General features: G+C 38.2%; 2 protein-coding genes and 2 long non-coding RNA genes across 6 annotated transcripts; 1 reads left to right on the top strand and 3 right to left on the bottom strand.

The window, feature by feature from the left end:
* The first annotated feature begins 243 nt into the window (after positions 1-243).
* Positions 244-2,322, top strand: LOC148697503 (uncharacterized). Its single transcript, XR_015961610.1, has 2 exons — positions 244-819; positions 2,124-2,322. It is a non-coding gene; the product is annotated as an uncharacterized LOC148697503 (long non-coding RNA).
* Positions 2,323-2,684: 362 nt separating this feature from the next.
* Positions 2,685-4,168, bottom strand: LOC137723619 (uncharacterized). The gene is made up of 2 exons (XM_068462817.2): positions 3,647-4,168; positions 2,685-3,426 (listed from the first exon to the last, which is right to left on the bottom strand). Exons 1-2 carry the CDS (start codon positions 3,917-3,919, stop codon positions 2,815-2,817), a joined length of 885 nt encoding a protein of 294 aa, XP_068318918.2. The 5' UTR covers positions 3,920-4,168; the 3' UTR covers positions 2,685-2,814.
* Positions 4,169-4,637: 469 nt separating this feature from the next.
* LOC137723454 (MLO-like protein 3) lies at positions 4,638-9,132 on the bottom strand. Of its 2 annotated transcripts, XM_068462652.2 has the most exons (14): positions 8,817-9,132; positions 8,663-8,720; positions 8,285-8,562; positions 8,091-8,207; positions 7,932-7,992; positions 6,789-6,877; positions 6,609-6,683; positions 6,386-6,524; positions 5,964-6,004; positions 5,709-5,882; positions 5,596-5,631; positions 5,382-5,449; positions 5,217-5,277; positions 4,638-5,114 (listed from the first exon to the last, which is right to left on the bottom strand). In XM_068462652.2, the coding sequence occupies exons 1-14, from the start codon at positions 8,937-8,939 to the stop codon at positions 4,797-4,799; spliced, it is 1,638 nt and encodes a 545-aa protein (XP_068318753.2). In that variant the 5' UTR covers positions 8,940-9,132; the 3' UTR covers positions 4,638-4,796. The 2 variants fall into 2 exon arrangements, with proteins under 2 accessions (XP_068318753.2, XP_088548682.1); XM_088692556.1 differs by lacking the exon at positions 5,382-5,449 and having other exon boundaries at positions 4,949-5,114; positions 8,817-9,073.
* A 7,351-nt stretch (positions 9,133-16,483) lies between these two features.
* LOC148697502 (uncharacterized) lies at positions 16,484-18,992 on the bottom strand. Of its 2 annotated transcripts, none has more exons than XR_015961609.1 (3): positions 18,778-18,992; positions 18,059-18,149; positions 16,484-17,221 (listed from the first exon to the last, which is right to left on the bottom strand). It is a non-coding gene; the product is annotated as an uncharacterized LOC148697502 (long non-coding RNA). The 2 variants fall into 2 exon arrangements; XR_015961608.1 differs by having other exon boundaries at positions 16,484-17,212.
* Positions 18,993-19,224: the final 232 nt, after the last annotated feature.

Below are 19,224 nucleotides of genomic sequence, written 5' to 3'. Positions count from 1 at the left end.
GCTTAAAGCCTATCCTATAAGTGAGAGCATTCTAGTTTTGCTGAGAGTAGAAGTGTAACAACCCGTCTTGGGATTTACGTAAGAAAATTGTTACTTTTGTATTTTCACTAAGTTTGAGGATACTTTTCATTTTAAAATTGTTTTTGAGCCTTAATTGGTGAGCCCAAGGGCCCACCCTGTTTTTATTCCCCGGTTCTTTCCCTTTTTTTTTTTTTTTTTTTCCGAAAAGTCTTTTCTCTCTTCTCTCTTTCTTCCTCCGTGCTCTCTCTTTCCCCCCTCCTCTCGGTGCTCTTTTCTCCGAGCAGAACACACACACACACCCATGCCCACACCTATAGCTCTTTTCTAACCCTGTGGTTGTGTTTTGGACGTCAAACCACGAAGAAACCACCTCGAAGACATTTCCCAGTTTTCCGGCGAGCACCGCCCCTTTCGAGGCAATTTCCGGCCAAAACACGGCGATTTGGCCGGTTTACGAGGTATCAATCTCTTCGTCTCGCTGAGTACTACAACTTTCCTTTTTGTTTCACCCAATTTCATTGAGTATTGAAGAAGTTATACTCATTTGAATCTTACCCAGTTTCCGGCGACCTCAGTGACTTTCGAGGCAATTTCCGGCAAAACCACTGCGATTTGGCCGGCGTGCAAGGTATCAATCTTTTCGTCTCGCTGAATACTACAACTTTCCTTTTTGTTTCACCCAATTTCATTGAGTATTGAAGAAGTTATGCTCATTTGAATCTTACCCAGTTCCGGCGGATACCCGTGGCTTCCAGGCTGTTTTCCGGCCAACTCCGACCACGATGACGGGAACCAAGGGTATATTTCGATTTCTTACCTTCGGGGCTTCAATTTGGTATATTGAATGACATGTTTTGGTTGAGTTTTGAGCTCCAACGGAGCTTGGGAATTCTCCGACCGAAATCCGGCCTTCTCCCTCCTTGGAATCCGGCGAGCTCCAAACCCAAGGCCTTTGGGCCTTTCCTGCCAAGCCCAAAACCCTGGTTGCAAGCCCAAACCCATTACCCTTTTAATTGGGCCATTGGGCCATAAGGTTTCAAACCCAAAATCACTTTCCTTCAAACCCAAACCCAACCCACCTAAAACCTAAACCCGATTACCCTAACCCAAAACCCTAAAGCCCAAACCCGTGACCCGTTGACCGTTGACCCGGTCAACGATCAACGTTGACCGTTGACCCGGTCAACGATCAACGTTGACCGTTGACCCGGTCAACGATCAACGTTGACTTTGACCGTTGACTTTTTGGGTTTTCGTGCGGGACCCCTCCTAGGCTAATTTCGACGTCCTGAACCCGTTTCCCCAAATTCAATCGTTTGAGTAGAGTTTGACTAAATGTACCCTTTATGTGCTTAGGGACGATTATCTGTGGCGTTTCCTTCTTCGTTAGATGGCGTGGCTTTTCGACGGAAAAATACTGTGAGTGGACCCCTTCTACAAATGCATGTTTTAATGGTAGAATTTCATACATAGAAAAGCATGACTTCACGATTATGTTTTATTAAACGTTTTGAGATAACATGCTTACTGAGGCTAGTTTGAATGATTACTATTTTTCCTATAACCCATGTTCTTATAGAATATCTGATGGATGACAATATGATATTTAGAACATGTTTAGAACACTTCTTTATAGTATAGATGATGGATGACTTTATACTATGAAGTTGATTCTCAATATATGTATGTTCACTGGTTTTGTACTCACCTAGTGGTCCTTTCCGCTACGGGACGTAGGGATAGATCCGGTCCGTCCCGGGCGACGGTTTAGTGTTGGCATAGGGCCTGGAGTGTGTTTTCCTCTGACTGTCTGCTCAGAGACGGGGAGCCGGCAAGGGGCCTGAAGTGTATTTTCCTCTGACTGTCTGCTCAGAGACGGGGAGCCGGCATGGGGCCTGAAGTGTTATATTGGACATTCACTAGTGTTTATTATTTATGCGAATTATGATTTGAGACATTGCACGACATGCTAGGTTTCGGAAAACCTATGTTTATCATTATATATATGTGTTTTCATAAAATCTGGGGGTTAGTATGTTGATAACTGTTTTATTATATATATATCAACTTGGTCTACTCATGTTTTTTTGCACCCCCTTCAGGACTTAGAATCGAGGCATACAATCCCGACGTCCAGGCACTTCCGCATCGGCATCTTCGAGTCCTCTTGGTGTAGGACCCACTCCTTGTTTTCATTCAATTTTTTATTATTTTCTTTTAGTGTTCTAGATTAGAGGTGTGCTCTGAACACGGTCCTTATTTGCATATTCATTATTCTTTTATATTTATAAACCTTATTTATCCCTTATTTTCAGCATTTGCACTCAATAAATGGCTTTCGTCACCCTCGGGTGTCGGCCAGCACGTGCCTATCCTGATATTCGGGGAATATCGGGGTCGGGGCGTGTCAAGAAGACGCCCTTGTAGCACTAACAGCGCCATGTCGTCTTCAACTGCAGGTAAAGTTTCTTCAGACTCTCTATTCCAATATGCATGTATACATATCTCCATATATATGTATGTTCATATGTGTTTGTCTATATGTTGTAATTTTTTTACCATGTTGATGCTAATAATAAACCTCAGAAGCATAAGATGATTTGTCAACTGGCCAGCCGCCATTTCCATGTTCAAATGACATTAAAAATCAATGTAAGAGACAATGAAAATAAGCCTTTGGCTTTATAAAATTATTTCGACCAAAAAGAGACACTGAAAAGAGGTTCTCTGACCCCTTGCTTTTCCACTTCTTTACTACTTTATACAATTACAATCTCTTTTTATACAACTATTCTAGCCCAAAACTTCAGAAGCAACAGTTCTAGCCCAAAACTTCAGATGTTTCTTCATGTCAGCAGCTGCGGAGACTCTCGGCAACCGCAGGTTTAGCAAGGGCGAATCTGGCCGTTTTATAAGCCACGCTTCTGATAAGTAAGGCCTCATCACTTCACCCTCTTTTTCATCATCTTTATCTTCATTAGGTGCTACTTCAATTTCAGCAGAATCATCATTTTTATTCCGTAACTTTTTACTATTAGACACACCAAGTCTCTGCAAGCCAGGTACTAAACTCATCATTCTTGGACTCAAGTGTTCTTTCTTAAACGTGAACCCTAAGTCTATGAACCCCTTAACTTCTTCGAGCTCTAGTTCCCCTAAGCTCCGGCAGCTCATCGATTTCTGAAGCTTTTGCGCCGCTGTGGCAGCCGTTGCATAACCTGGTGATGATGTGGATGATGAGCATGTTCTGTTTTTCCGGGGACGTTTTTGGTGATCAGATGACTGAGACCGAATTAACATTCTGTTGGCCAACATATTTAATCTTGTTGGTCTAGTTTTCTTTTTCTGCACGTTGATGAATTCGTTCGAGTTCATGTCATCCTCCTCTTCATTATTGGAATCATCCTAGTCATTGTTGCAGCATACGAAACATCAGCTAGGCCAAGTGTGTGTAACAAAATCATTACCGGTATTTTTCTTGGAATTAAAGAACTGGAATTGCTCCATCGAATTTTAATTTTAGTCAATTTGTTTTCAATTTGACCAATTCGAAAAACAGACGAAATTAAAATATGGTTAAAATATATACAAGGACAAAAACTGTATTCAATCCTTTGTTTAATACCTGTGGAGTGGTCATTTGTGGTGAATCTGATGAGTTGTCTTCATATAAAAGTGGTGAGAAATCGAATTCTTCATCTGCATGAGGCAAGAAGGAGATGGTGGATGATGGGTAAGTAAAAGAATCTGTGACAATGGAGTCCTGAAGTGTTTGATCTTCAATGGTACTACCTTTGGGACTAAATAATGAAATTGGCTCAGAGAAAAGAATGGTTTGGTGAAACCATAGACGATCTATGGCTCCTATAAGACATAAGAAACTGTAGTTATTGGCCATGGCGATGAACAAAAACAAGAAATCTAGAGAGAGAGAGAGAGAGAGAGAGAGAGAGAGAGAGGGAGGGAGGGAGGTGTTGGCAAGAGAAATCTAGAGGTATATAAAGTGGATTTTTGTGGTTGTGATTTGTAGCGAAAGAACAAAAACAAGTGAAAGCAAATGAGTTAGAAGAAGTGGTGGATCCTCTAATAGTCGAAGATGTGGTCAGAAATATTGGGTTCTCTTGACTCCACATATCTTAAAGAGGCAAAATGGCAAATGTGCAGAAATTTGCTAGCGAGATAGTATGTCATGATGGTCAGGATATGCTTTGGAATAATTATTATAAACAATATTTTGGTGGCCATATCCATTGTTTTCGGACTCTAATGTTTATCCCTGACTAGACTACAAATGGACGTGCACGAGTCTTGGATTAGCACTGGCTTAAAAAGCTTAAATCATTAGAAAATGAGTCATAACTTTATACACCACTTTACATGCAAATTCATCTTGTACGTCGAGAGGCGGATAGGTGCTAAAAAAACAGACAAATAATAGGTGCTAAAAAAACAGACAAATAATAGGTGCAACCTCACCATGGACCGAAATCAAGACTACTTGGAAAGAAGACTCATGAGGTTATATTTATTAGATTATCACTATAGTGTAGACTTGTTAGGTTGAAACCTTGGATTCATTAGTGCATTCCAAATGAATTGGCATCAAGTCTTCTAAATAATAATTCAGTTTCTAAACTATTTTGTATAGAGATATAGTGTAAAGTCAGACCAAATTTGAACCAAACGTGGTAATGGTTTCTCAATTTACAACAAATAGGATTATAGCAGTCTTTTCCTATACTATATATACTGATATTATAGCTTTCTGATTCTATTCAAGTCCCATTATCTCCATTTCTTCCGTAAGCCCTTGAGCTTCCATCTAGTTCTACTATCTCGTCTTGTACATTCCCTCTGTTAGACAACTGGACACTGCTTTCAGCTGGTTCATCTGGTTTGGAAACCTTTCTTGTATAAGAAGGCATTTCTGAAAAGCTATTCCTCACAGAGCTCCAATCTGCGGAGAATGATGTTCGTGCTGATTGCAGAAGTTGCTGTTGCTTTCTCCTTCTATTCCTCACTTCAGCATGCCATTGCTTTAAAATGTCTGCCATGTTATCTTCCATTATCTTACCCCTGAATTGTGAACCCATCTGTGTATATATATATAAACAAAATTACTTCAGATATGAAAAATTAGGTTTTTTGATCAGGATATAGCTATAAGAACAACACTTCAGATCAATGTACTTCACCTGTGTGACAAGTGCATAGAGAGGAAGAGTGATGTAGCTGCAGAGGACTTGAGTAGTCACCCTAAAAATCAAAGGAATTAATATGCAATCAACTAATAACAATTTCAAGTAAATAGAATAATTTTGAACTCTGATCATAATTAAAAAAAACCTAGGTAGTCTTACGCTAAGGAAATTCTCGTAACAATGCTCACTGTGAGCTCGTGGTAGCAAGATTTGAAGCCGAATTGGATCTAATAGCAAGGAGAGAATTAAAACCACAAGTATATTGTTTGTCATACGTTGTTTAAAATTTCTTTGTTTTTTTTTAGAGCGAATAGCTAATCTCATCTAATAATTTTCTATTTATATAAAAATACATGTGGGAAAGAGAACTCACCGTAACCCAAATGAAGAAAGCGAACTCAAATGCATTCTACAAGGTCCAAAGAAAGTAAAATCAGTTCAATTAATGTTACACAATGAAATCTTAGGAAAGTTAAGAGGGCATACCAAAAATAGAGTATAATGTAGCAGCAGCAAGACAAATCTAGGTTTCCTGAACCAGAAGAGATCATCGTTTACTTGCACAAGTGGTGTTCCAACGATCACACTGTTCTGCTCTTTAATTTGAAGAGCCATTTTCGCAACGATATACTCAAGTTTGGCTCCTAGAACCAGAACGGCCTACAAAGAAAAGCCAATTATTGTATTTGAAACACATAAGAACTTCAGTACTGCATACATATATACAACGAATGCACTTACCAAGAGTGGAACATAGGATAGCCAGAGATATACATGCCAACCTGGTAAGAGTTCAAACAAATGCCATGAGAATAACACTTCTCAATAATCTCAATCACAACACAAACTAATTACAATTAAGGTTCAATTACACATTGGAGCACTCTAGTTTGCGGCCAGGACAATATGGTCCATGTCATTTAAAAATTAACAAAAACAACATAGGTTATGAATCCTCTTAGCCATTCATTCAGTCTAACCATCAAGTTAACTTTTTTTTATTTTTTATTTTTATTTTTAATTTTTTTAACGTAGCACTCAGTTGACGGCCTTTGTTGTTTGCATACATAGATGCTTGACTGATAACATGGGAATTAATAATTAAGAACGTTCTCAAAAGAAAGCCTCAGCGGTCTTGATATGGGAAGATAAAGAATTCTTACCATACACATCGACGAGCATAAAAATGGCTACCGCAAACCACATTAAAGGGCTGATTGCAACCATGATCTTGAAATCTTCCTCCAACGATCGCTGTATGTATTTTTGGAAATCGAAGCTTTGCCTGCTTGGCAAATGAGCCTGCAGAAAGTCGATCATTAGCAGCAAACTCAACTGATTCCATCAAAACAGTTAGAAAGTTGGACTTGATCTTCATTAAGTTACCGCTATGAAGCCGTGTCGGATGGTGATGTAGTCAACTTTTGCCACTGAATTATAAAATTGCCTGAAAAAACATCTCTGCTCCATATTCACAATTATAATCCAAAACCAAAAGAATTAGAAGTGAACTTATTCTCTGCTGTGTTGTTATCCATACAAAATTAAACAAGTAAAAGCACTCACCATCCACAGATGAAATGATGTTTCCGAACTAGAATTCATGTGCCTTCTTCCAAATGTTGTTTGCCTGGTAAATCTGAACCGGTTGGGATCTGCATGCATGCTAACATCTCAGCAAAAAGCAATGCAAATGTGAAAATGAAAATATAGGCCGATGAAACTATAAAATATTCAATTTGGAGAGCATGCAGATGACTAAACGAGAAGTAACAGTGCTTAGGCAACTGTAAACCTTATAAACCCTTCAACCCTAAACCCTAAACCCGACCGAAAAATAAAGCTCGGTTCGTTTGTTACCTTCTTTTACTAGTGGTAAATCCCACGGGATTAAACAGTGAAACGCAAAACATAAATTGGTTTCACTGCATACGGTCTAGATTGGCTGCATAGTTTGTTGGGATATTTTCAGTCATAGTCTGACTTTTATGATTGAAAACATGCATGAAAGAGAATAATTTCACTTCCAACGTCTTCGAAAGCTCAGGAAGGTCAAATTAATGTATTTTTCGGAACCAGAATAACTTTCCAGTTACAGGTGGCTTAGCAAAAGAAAAAGTTCAAAAAAAATAAAAAAATAAAAAAATCACATCATCCAAAAAATAAAGTAAGTAACAAATTTGAGATATTTTTAGGGGATTTAAATATAAACATAGCAGCCTTTTGAAGGCATCATTTTTAAGGAGATTGATTGTCTGTCCTCTCATTTCTCATGTTTTTACGTGTTTATGTAGTCACGTTTAAATCATATTAATATTTTATAGTACTATTCTTTTTTATCTTATTATCTTTATAAAAAATAAAATAAAATATTGATATGATTTAACCGTGATCATACAAAACAAGAAATATTGATATGATTTAACCGTGATCATACAAAAATAAGATAAAATCTTCTGCACCTAAAATGAGTGTGATCTCTCTGTGGCCTCAATAAGTGTTTGACACATATTCATTATCTTAACTTTTTTTAATTTTGTTGTCATAAAATTTATTATGTGTCAAACATTTATTGGGGCCACAGAGAAATCACACCCACTCTAGATGCAGAAGATTTGATCTCGCTATTCTCATTTCAACTTGAAATACCGCATTATTAATCACCTTAACTATCTGCGTTACTAATTAATATCTTAGAATAAGACGTACCATTCTCAACTTGGTACTCCACTGTTCGAGTTTCTTGCTCCCAAGCTTCCCAGCGCCTCATCTATACAAGAAAATAAAAGTATTTAGGTTAATTTGTATGCCTAATCATAATTTAATGGCATTGATAAAGCTGAGAACAATCTTGAAACGATCATATACCTTGGCCCTCCCGAGAGCCATGGTAAGAACACTGTACACAATATGCATAACTGCGAGCACAAAAATAAGTATGTGAAGCTGATGAAGAGCATTTGTCGTCATGAAATGTACTTTTCCCTGCAAAATTTCGTCCAAATTAGTAACAAAGCACCCAAATTAACCGAACTACAGGATCAGAACTATTAATGCATTACCTCACTGCAAGAATCTGCAGCAGTTGCAACCCCCTCCTCTGCAAGTCGCCCATGCACTGATATTTGCCTTAGTATTTCATCATGCAAACTGTTTGAGCCGGTCGAAGTCATAATCTTATTCACAATCACAAATTTCTCGACGTCGTCTGCTTTTTCGGTTGTTTCCTGTCTACGACATGGAAGCATGATGTTTCCCAGCTTGGCAGGTATGCAGATTTTAGATATCGAATCTTGAGTTACTGCTAATAAAAGTGACACAAATCCCATAAGCATCAACTCTGCACAACAACAGATAAACCAACTAAACTTTAAGCTGTTAAGCCAATACAATTAAAATCAAATAGTTAAAGAATAATTCATTTGGTTTGACTATTGCACCTGATTTGAGCTTCTCAACCGCGTCTGTCAAGGCTGTTTTTCTACGTCTCTTGAGAAACTGCAACACATTAGATGTGTCTTAACGTCAAAACTCATTATAAATGTTTTTGAGACATGTCAAATTGTGAATTCGAAATAAGAAAGAAAAACTAACGTTGACAAGGAGATGGATGGAGTGCTCAATGACAAGGGAGGTGAAGATGAAGATGAAGCAAACGGTGGCGAGTGCCCATGTCGGAGTGTATTCCAGAGAGGCGCCTTTGGAATCACCTGCCATGACGGCCTCAAATCTCTTTTCTTTTTCTTTTTGGTCTTCTATGAGATATTTGTTCTTGTTCTATCCTAATTTCTTCAATAATTTATGGCAGACAATTTCCAGATGAGCGTGACATGAAGAACTCAGACTTTTGGCAACGAAGTTTTGAGAATTGGAAATCGTTCTCTCCCGTTCACACTACGATTCATTTCCCAAAACATATTATGCATATTGCACCTATATATGTAATTAATTATGAAACACTGATTATAAAGAAAAAGTCTACACAATTGGGCTTGACAACAACTGTCAATGATGTAATGGGAGGGGGAAATTTCAAAGAATTTGATCAACTTGATAAATTGTATACTGCAATTTCCATCAACGCATTAATGAGTTTTTGATGTTCCACCTTCTTCTTTTTTTTTTATTTTTTTTATCATTTGACTTCATAAACAACAGTAATTTTTTATCATTGTATTACATAATTATTTTTTGAATAAAAAGTGCGACACCCATAAAAACTTTTCAAACTTCTTGACATATCTATTTTCTATTGGGCATTCTACAATAAAGTTACAAATTCGAAATGTACAAAGTGCATCTTCAAAAGATGATAATATGAGTTTTACTCCAATAGGAGATTAAAAATATTTGAAATCTCTTCTCCCTATCAAGATAGCTGAAGTATGTTTTAATATGAGAGGTAGAGGAGATGAGAGAGAATTGTATCAGTAGAGAATGTTTTTCTTCATTAAGAAAGCACACGATTTACATAGTTCATTTATATAGAAGTTTGCCAAACTTGCAGAGCAAGTACTCCTCTTTAACTACCTCCTTATACCAACTAATTCACTCTAACAAGATTCTAACTAACCAACTATATGTATAACAACCTATTTAATCTTTTGACAAGTGGCTTTGTTTTGGCCATTGATAACTTCCTCACATGGATCACACTTTTGAACTTTTATTCTTCTTACATCCCCCCTCAAGCTGATGCTCGAGAACACTAAGCATCAGATTGTTGCAATGGTGTTGAAATAATGGTGCAGACAAGCCCTTTGTTAGGATATCCGCGGATTGGTCTGTCGAAGACACATGTTGAACTTGAAGATCACCCTGAGTGACTCTCTCACGGACAAAATGGTAGTCGATCTCAATGTGTTTGGATTTGGCATGGAACACAGGATTTGTAGAGAGGGCAATAGCTGAGACATTGTCACAATATATCAGCAGAGAGGAATGTAAAGGTATATGCATATCACAGAATAGTTGTCGAATCCAGGCAAGTTCTGCAGCCGTGATTGCCAAATCTCGATACTCAGCTTCTGTGGATGATCGGGATACCGTGTGTTGCTTCTTTGATGCCCATGAGATGGGGTTGGAACCAAGAAATACAACAAAGCCTGAAGTAGATCTGCGATCATTTGGATCACCTGCCCAATCTACATCACTATAAGATTGTAGATGCAATGGTCTGGGTTTAAAATGAATGCCATAAGTGGATGTCCCTTTGAGATAACGGAGGATTCGCTTAACTGCAATAATGTGAGAAATCATAGGATTGTGCATAAACTGACAAGCTTGATTGACAGAAAATGCTATGTCAGGTCTTGTGAAAGTAAGATACTGCAGAGCGCCAACAACACTTCTATATTGATCCAGACTGTGATATGGCTTCCCATCATCCTTGAGAAGTCTGTGATATGGGAGACATGGTGTAGCACACGGTTTAGAGTCATGGAGGTCAACTTTATCAACTAACTCATTAATATACTTTGCTTGAGACACAAACAATCCTTCTGAGGTGTAACTGATCTGCAATCCCAGGAAGTAGTGCAGAAGACCCAAGTCCTTCATTTCGAATTCTGCGGTGAGAGCTGTGATCACTTGGTTGATCAATGGAGAGCTGCTACCTGTGAGAATGACATCATCAACATACAAAAGCAATAACACCGTGCCCTTGGAAGATTGTTGTATAAACATCGAGGGATCAGCCTGTGAAACTTGAAATCCCAAGCTTGGTAAGAAGCTGGTGAACCTTTCATTCCAGGCTCGAGGAGCTTGTTTGAGACCATATAATGATTTGTGAAGTTTGCAAACATAGTGTGAAGGATGTGTGACATTCACAAACCTCGGAGGCTGTGCCATATATACTTCCTCTTGAAGAATGCCATGTAAGAAGGCATTTTTGACATCTAGCTGCCTAAGAGACCACTTGAATTGAGCAGCTAAGGCAAAGATCAGCCTTATAGTTGTAGGTTTTACCACAGGGCTGAAGGTCTCCAAATAATCGACACCCTTTTCTTGACCATACCCTTGTGCCACAAGTCGGGCTTTGTACCTTGCCATAGACCCATCTGCATGTTTTTTTTATTTTGTAGATCCATTTGCACCCAACTAAATTCTTATTAAGTGGTAATGGAACTAAAGACCAAGTCTATTGAGAATGAAGAGCCTCTATTTCCTCTAGCATGGAAATCTGACATTCAGTCACTTGGGAAGCACTTTTGAAAGTTTTTGGTTCAGAAACAATTGTAGCTAACAAAGCTTTCTTTTTGAACACCCCATTCTTGGACCTTGTTTGCATGGGATGCACATTCATTGGGATGGGCAGAACCACATTGAGTCTCTCAGGGTGGAAATCAGGATCCATAGGGATAGGGTGCTGTGGATTGGAGCTAGGTGAAGGTAACTGCTGTAAGGAAGAAGCACAAGGTATGTGTAATGCAGGTGTATAATGTGCAGGGAGAAAATCAAACTCTGGAGCACAAGATGCACCGGGTTCCAAGGATTCTGAGGTTCGAGATGCAGAAGAAGATTCTGAAGCACTAGATGAATGCATAGACAATGACTTTGTGGTGGGAGATGAGATGGAATGAAATGAGGGTGTGACTGCTTGATTTGTTGTTGTGATGACTGGAGATAACATGGATGGATGCAATGTAATAGGTGATGCAGAAGATAATTTTGAAGTGTGTGACATTGTGAAGGTTGAGCATGGAAAACTGGCTTCATCAAATAAAACATGTCTGGACACTCGAATTTTCCCAGTGGCAATATCTAGACATAGGAACCGCTTGTATTGACTGGCATATCCCAAAAACACACGAGTTGCTGTCTTAGGTTGAAGTTTAGAAGAAGTATATGGTTTGAGCAAAGGAAAACATGCACAACCAAAAACCCTGAGATGATTAATCTCAGGAACAGTGTTATATAGCATTTGAAAAGGGGACTTCATGTGTAAAGAAGCATAAGACATCCTATTTATCAAGTAAGAGTCGTAGCACAGGCATGAACCCAAAATTGGTTAGGGAATTTCGCAGTTTGAAGAAGGGTGACTGCTGTTTCTACAATATGCCTGTGTTTTCTCTCTGCTAAACCATTCTGTTCAAGTGTATAGGGGCATGATTTGTGATGTAAAATCCCATGTTGTGCTAAAATTTGGTGAAACTTGGTACTTATATACTCACCACCACCATCACTTTGAAATATTTTAACTAGCAGAAAACTGTGTACTCAAATAGGCATGAAAATGAACAAAAGTTGCAAACAGTTCTGATTTATTTCTTAATGGAAAAATCCATGTGTAACAAGTACAATCATCTATGAAGGTTACATAATACCTAAATCCTTCATAGGATAGCAAAGGGGCAGGTCCCCATACATCACTGTGGATTTTTTCTAAAGGATGTACAGATCTGTTTATAGGGAATTGAAATGGTAATTTGGTGAACTTGCCCTCTAAACATGGTGTACAAATGGATGAACATGTGTCTAGTGATGTAGGTACTTGAGATTGATGTAGAATTGCAGAAGTAATAGCATTGGATGGATGCCCTAGCCTTTTGTGCCATATGCTTGAGTGAACTGGTTTTGCAAGGAAACATGAATGAGATGTAGGTGATGAAGCTTGCTTCTATGAAATAGTGAATGGTATAGGATAGTAACCAGCTCTACACAGCCCCTTGAGTAGGATTGTCCCTGTGGATTTGTCCTGAACCCAAAAAGACACATCATCACAAATGAATCTGCACCTATTGTCTTTGCATAGTTGATAAACGGATAACAGATGCTGAGAAAGCTTTGGAACATGTAATACATTCTTAAGAGTGAGGGAATGATGAGGAACAACCAATTTAGACGTGCCAATATTGGAAATATGCAAACCTGCACCACTTGCAGTGGTAATTGTATCAGTTCCTTGATATGAAGTAGAGAGGTCCAAATTCGCCAAGTCATATGTCATGTGTGATGTAGCACCAGTGTCTGCAAGCCAAAATTGGTCAGATGATGCTGAAGCTTGATGATTGGCATGCATAGCATTGAGATTAGTGGTTAAAGGCCTCCCTTGATACGCAAAATTACTTTTGTGATAGCATTGAAGGGCTGAGTGTCTATATTTCCAACAGATCTGACATTGAATAGGAGAGCTCGAGGTAGTGTTGGTATGTTTTTGAAAGTAATCTGCAGCAACATGACCCTTTTTGTTGCATATTTGACAAGTAGGAATCTCAGAATGGTGATCCGGGCAGTGAGATTGATATGGCTTTGGAGTACCAAGAATACCAGGATTACCGTTGGAAAATCTAGGACCTGAATTGTATTGGAATTTGCCTCTCCCTTTGCCCCTGAAATTGTTACCCTTAAAGTTGCCAAAGTTGTGGTAACTCCCAGTGTTGTAAGATCCAGTAGTATGATTGGAATTAGGAAGACTGGATCCTCCATTGTGCCTGAAAGATGGATCAGAGGAGGATCGTGGTTGATCTTGATCAAGAACAAGTGCTTTCCCTTTGTCAGATGGAATTCCAGCAACCATGGCAATACCAAAGGACAATCCAGAAGAACTGTCAAAAGACTGATCAATGATAGCTTCTTCAGCCAGGAGTTGAGACCTGAAGTCTTTGAGAGATATCCCATTCTCCCTTCCTCTGATCACATATCGAAATGTGTTAAAGTCTGCAGGTAGTCTTTTTAAAGCAAGAATTATAATATCTTCATCATCAAAAATTATTCCAGCTGCAGTAAGGTGATCTCTTGCATCCTTAATCTTTTGGAGATAAACAGAAATCGATTCTGACCCTTTCTTGATATTTTGAAGTTCTGTCTTCATCTGAAAGATCGTTGCTTTTGTCACAGCAGAGAATCGCTCAGTGAGATTCAACCACATCTCGACAGAACTGTTGCATCCAATGACGCAGGAAATGGCAGTGGTTGATAATGTGGCAATGAGCAACTGCATTAGTGCACGATCGTGCATTTTCCAAACCAGGTAGTCATCTTTTTCAACCCCTTCAACTTCAGAATTGTCGTTGAACCGTGGAGGGCACTTTCTTGAATGATCAAGAAATCCCATAATTCCATGGCTTTCCAGAAGCAATCGAACTTGAAAGCTCCAAGTAAGATAATTGGAATCATCAAGCTTTACTGTAACAGAAGTGGAGACAATGGAGAAAAGACTGGTAATCGACGACTGAACAATATGTAACTGAGCTGCAATGACCATGTTGCAGATTTCGTGAACAATCGTTGGTTGAGACATTTGATCAAACAGTTGGTGGGCAGACGAGAAGAAACCAACTTTCAGAGCTATTGGTATGTTTTCCGTTGCCAAAAATATCACAGAGAGATGCAAACTAGAGGGTAGAGAAGAGAAAGAAATGCTTTAGAGGTTGAGCGGAAGCACCGGATCGGCCGGCCATGATACCATATCAAGATAGCTGAAATATGTTTTAAGAAGAGAGGTAGAGGAGGTGAGAGAGAAATGTATCGGTAGAGAATGTTTTTCTTCATTAAGAAAGCATATGATTTACATAGTTCATTTATATAGAAGTTTGCCAAACTTGCAGAGCAAGTACTCTTCTTTAACTACCTCCTTATACCAACTAATTCACTTGAACAAGATTCTAACTAACCAACTATATGTATAACAACCTATTTAATCTTTTGACAAGTGGCTTTGTTTTGGCCATTGATAACTTCCTCACATGGATCACACTTTTGAACTTTTATTCTTCTTACACTACCTTCCCCCTTTTTTTTTTTTTTTTTTTTTCGATTTTTTTTGTTTTTGTCTTTGATTCATGGAACCCACCTTCCAATATGTAAAAGAAAAAAAAATATAAATAAATTTTTATTTTCATTTTTAACGAAGGTAAATAATTTACATTTTCCTATTGTAAAGCTATTCGGCCAAAAAAAGAAAAATATTTTCATCTCCGGAAGTGTTCTTATAAATAAGCAAAATAAAAGGGCATATTCATGAGTTTCTTTTTATAGTACGAAAACAAGTAAAGAGTCAACATGCATTTGTGAAAAGAACAAGATTATTCATTCTCGATGGCAAAATAATTTATCTACCCTAACAAGTAGCTTAGTTTGTTCCGATTGATCATGCTTTATTGTAATTTTTTAAACCTAGTTTGTAAAGACTCTTTTAAAGCTAAATTCCTCATGAATATGTATTTATAATACTCTTGATTTAATAAATAAAAAATGTTGTACTTCTTAAACTAAGTACCCAAAATAGATAATTTGACGTTAACCCAAAGCTCTAACGTATTTGAGGGGAAGCCCAACTATTTGAAAATTTTGTCAAATTATAGATTTGTTAGATTAGTTGTTAGATTAGGAAGCCGACGGAGTTCAAACCCACGCTATAGTGCAAGGGCAACCTACCTTGTAAAATTAGATTTCTACATAAGCAACTTACCATGTAAAATTATTCTGATGAAGATGATCGTGCTTATGACAATCTTGGCATTAGATTCCGCAATAATTCCTTCGATCCCTTCCTTCAAACAGGCATATAAAGCTTCTCTCACTGCAGCAGCCTCCCCCATCACTACAGAAGGGCAAAACAGGCCTTCCGTGCCACCTGAGAAGTGCAGGATGCCCTCAAAATCGCGTATGACCCAACCAACACATCCTTTCTTAGTTTTTGAATACCACGCTGCATCATAATTAATCTTAAGCACACTAAAGCTTGGTTTCTTCCTGCCACTGCCATCCACAGATAATTTTTCCTTGCTGGCAGGCATCATAACAGTAAGCAGGCCATTATTGGCCTGCGATTCCAGTTACTAGTAAAAAAAAGCACTTTGCGCGACGTAGATATTTTCGTCGCACAAAGTCAAAATCGTTGCCTAAGGGTTTGCGCAACGCAACCTTCGTCGCGTATTAATCGTCGTGCAAAGTCTGAGATGCTAGGGTTTGCGCGACGACCCACGGCATGCATCGCGCAAAGTGGATTTGCACGACGGAGGCCATGCGTCGTGCAAAGCGGGTTTTCGCGACCCACTTTGTGCGTCGCTCAAACTCACTTTGCGCGACCAACGGCGTGCGTCGCACAAACCCGCTTTTCATGATGCATGGCCTCTGTTGCGCAAACCCACTTTGCATGACGTATGCATGGGTCACGCAAAGTGGGTTTGCACGACGGATCCATGTGTTGTGTAAAGTGATTGGTCGCGCAAAGTGGGGAGTAGTTTTGGTCAAACTTTTTTTTTTTTTTTTTTTAAATTTTTGATAAATATTGTAATTAAATTCGAAAGAATAATTAATTAACCAAGCAAAAGTATTTAGTTATAAAATATATGAAAATGTACATACAAGATCCGAACAAAAAAGAAAAAACTACAAGTGAACTAAGTTTAATACATCAAGCTACTAGGTATCGGCAGGGCGAGGTGGCCGCCATGCACTGAGTTGCTCAACCGGCACTGATGACGTCAATGATACGGGCACCTGGGACGCTGTAGGAGTGGCCTCAGCAAAGGGTGTAGGCTCCCTAATCAATGGAACACTCACGACTGGAGCAGTAGATGTTGATAATGCGGGAGGTGCATTGGTCACACTCCGACGACGAGTGATCAACTACGACATCTATACACTTATTCAACCATAAAAATATAACATTAGAAATTAATCCTACAACATTTTTCTTAAATGCAACAGATAATGTTGTGGGTTTTATGACAAGGTAAATTGCTTATCTGTTAATATATATGATATAATATACCATATAGGGAATGCTCATCTAAGCCATGTACCATGTGACCTCAGACATAGATGTTCCTATACAATTTTACCTTTGAATTAGAGATTCGTATGTTGTACGCTTATATGTTGACCTAAGAACTAGACATTCATAGCTAGTTTGATTACATACATAAAACAACAGGGAACATGAATAACAGTATGACACCTATAATTGAAGTTCTTCACAACAAAGTATAGCTTATTGGCTAAAATAGTCCACCTGCATCCGTGCTCGCATCACGTTCCTAGTACTGAGATGACTGTGATTCCTTAATCATAGAACAATAAACCCCGTTGCATATATATTATGAACTCAATCATGTTTTCAATAATGATTCTTTTGAGTCACCATTTAGTTAAATTACACAAATCATTCATTTCTGTTTCTAAATGAAGCCTTACGTTCACAACAATTAAGAACATCTGACAACTTATTGGATCAATAGCTCTAACACTAAAGTTGCAGAGAAGAAAGCTTTCTCCTTTTTTTTTAATCGTTTTTATATTTCAAAACGACAACTCTCTTTCTAGATTATGCAAATACTAAAAGCATAAAACATGGCCAGAAGAAGTTGCTGCAGTTCCAACAAGGCAGTATTCAAAGTGTGAAACTGTGTGTGTATGGGAAAGAGGGCAGGTGTTCGTGTTCACGCTTGAGATAGAGAGAGACAGAGCAAAAAAAAGTCCAAACTTAAGACAACCAATCAAACTTAAAAGAAACCAACTTCTACAAATGAAATATTAATGAATTTCCATGAGTCATGCTTTCGGGGAAAGGATAAAAACATTAAGCTGTCCAAATGAAAGCTTGATTAGTTAAAGTGACCAAAAATTCATAACTGGTTTAGTGAGTACCACCAATTAGTGATAATAACATATACACCGTAAACCATTAGAAGAAGATGCACCTCTAACCAAATGAAGGCCAGTTATATAAGAAAACAAAGACTAGGAAGCTGACCAAGAATAACAATAACAGCCATCGTTTCAGCAGCGACAATAGTAAAAGTATCGTCCATTTTTCCTTTTCGTCTACAATATGGGATTAACTAATGAAATTTAATTTAAAAAAAACGCTTAAATTACATAGTATTTACCTGCTGGTAAAGCAATGTGAAGTGCTTTGCAAGTCGAACTGCAAATTCCTGCACTGAAAGTTCTTCTTTACATTCCTTTGCCTTTACATACCTGTGTTGCAACTAGGTTAAATCCCAAAGGCGAATAGCAATCAAAATGATGGAAACATAGCAGATTTCCAGTACTGGGAAAGCTAACAAACTTAGATGTCTAATTGTCTGCATACATTTGTTTCTTTTGTGACAGTAGGACATTGTATTTCGTATCATCGTGTTAACTGGAACTTGAGTCCATAAGCAGTCATGTTAGTTGTTAAGTTCTTTAATCACTCCTGCATTCTTTTCCTTTATGCGTCTTCTATTTTTATCGATTGAACTGAGGAACCAATTTCTTCGCCCCCAGTTTCAACCGATATTTTTGCCATTTGGTGCAAAAATATGAACCTGTAAGTAGTAACATTTCAATAGCTCTAAACTTTTTCAGTACAAAAAATATGAACTTGTAAGAATACGAAATTTGTGAAGAAGCAGAGAAAAAACCAGAAAACTAACACCATAGCAGACCAACCCACCACCCTAAAATTCAATTTAACACTAAAACCCTAACTTTCCTAACCCAATTTCTAATTTAATTTCCCAAATTGAATCTAATTACAATACCAAAATCTTCAAATTAAGGCATTAAAGCTTGATTCTGAACTTAGAAAGAAGAAAAATAAAGAATTAAGCTTGATTCTGACCTGGGTCTATACCTGCTGTGCAGTCGGGAGAGGATGAGGATGAAGGATGAGGCGGAAGTTAATATGAGTGAGATGGAAGAGAGAGACCAAGTGAGCGAGAGGGAGAGAGAGGGTGATTCACCTACGTGAGAGGATGAGGGAGACTGAGTGAGCGAGAGGGAGAGAGAGGGTGATTTGATCACCTGCGTGAGAGGATGAGGGAGATCGAGTGAGAAGAGAGAATTCGTGTTTATCATAGATAGCGAAAATTTAAACAAAACGCCTATTTTTAGCAAGTGTGCCGCCAAAATTATCACAGATAGCGTGACGCAGATTTACCTTTCGACGTCGCGCAAAGGGTTTTTGCGCGACGATTGTACAGTGGCATCGCGTAAGGTTTTTTTTTTTTTTAATTATTATAAAATGTATTGAAAATGTGACTTTACTATTTTCAAATTCAATTTTTTT

This window comes from Pyrus communis, chromosome 4, assembly GCF_041283825.1.
Source record: "Pyrus communis isolate YQ-2024b chromosome 4, ASM4128382v1, whole genome shotgun sequence".
NCBI lineage: Eukaryota > Viridiplantae > Streptophyta > Magnoliopsida > Rosales > Rosaceae > Pyrus > Pyrus communis.
This window is presented reverse-complemented; position numbering and strand designations above follow the sequence as displayed.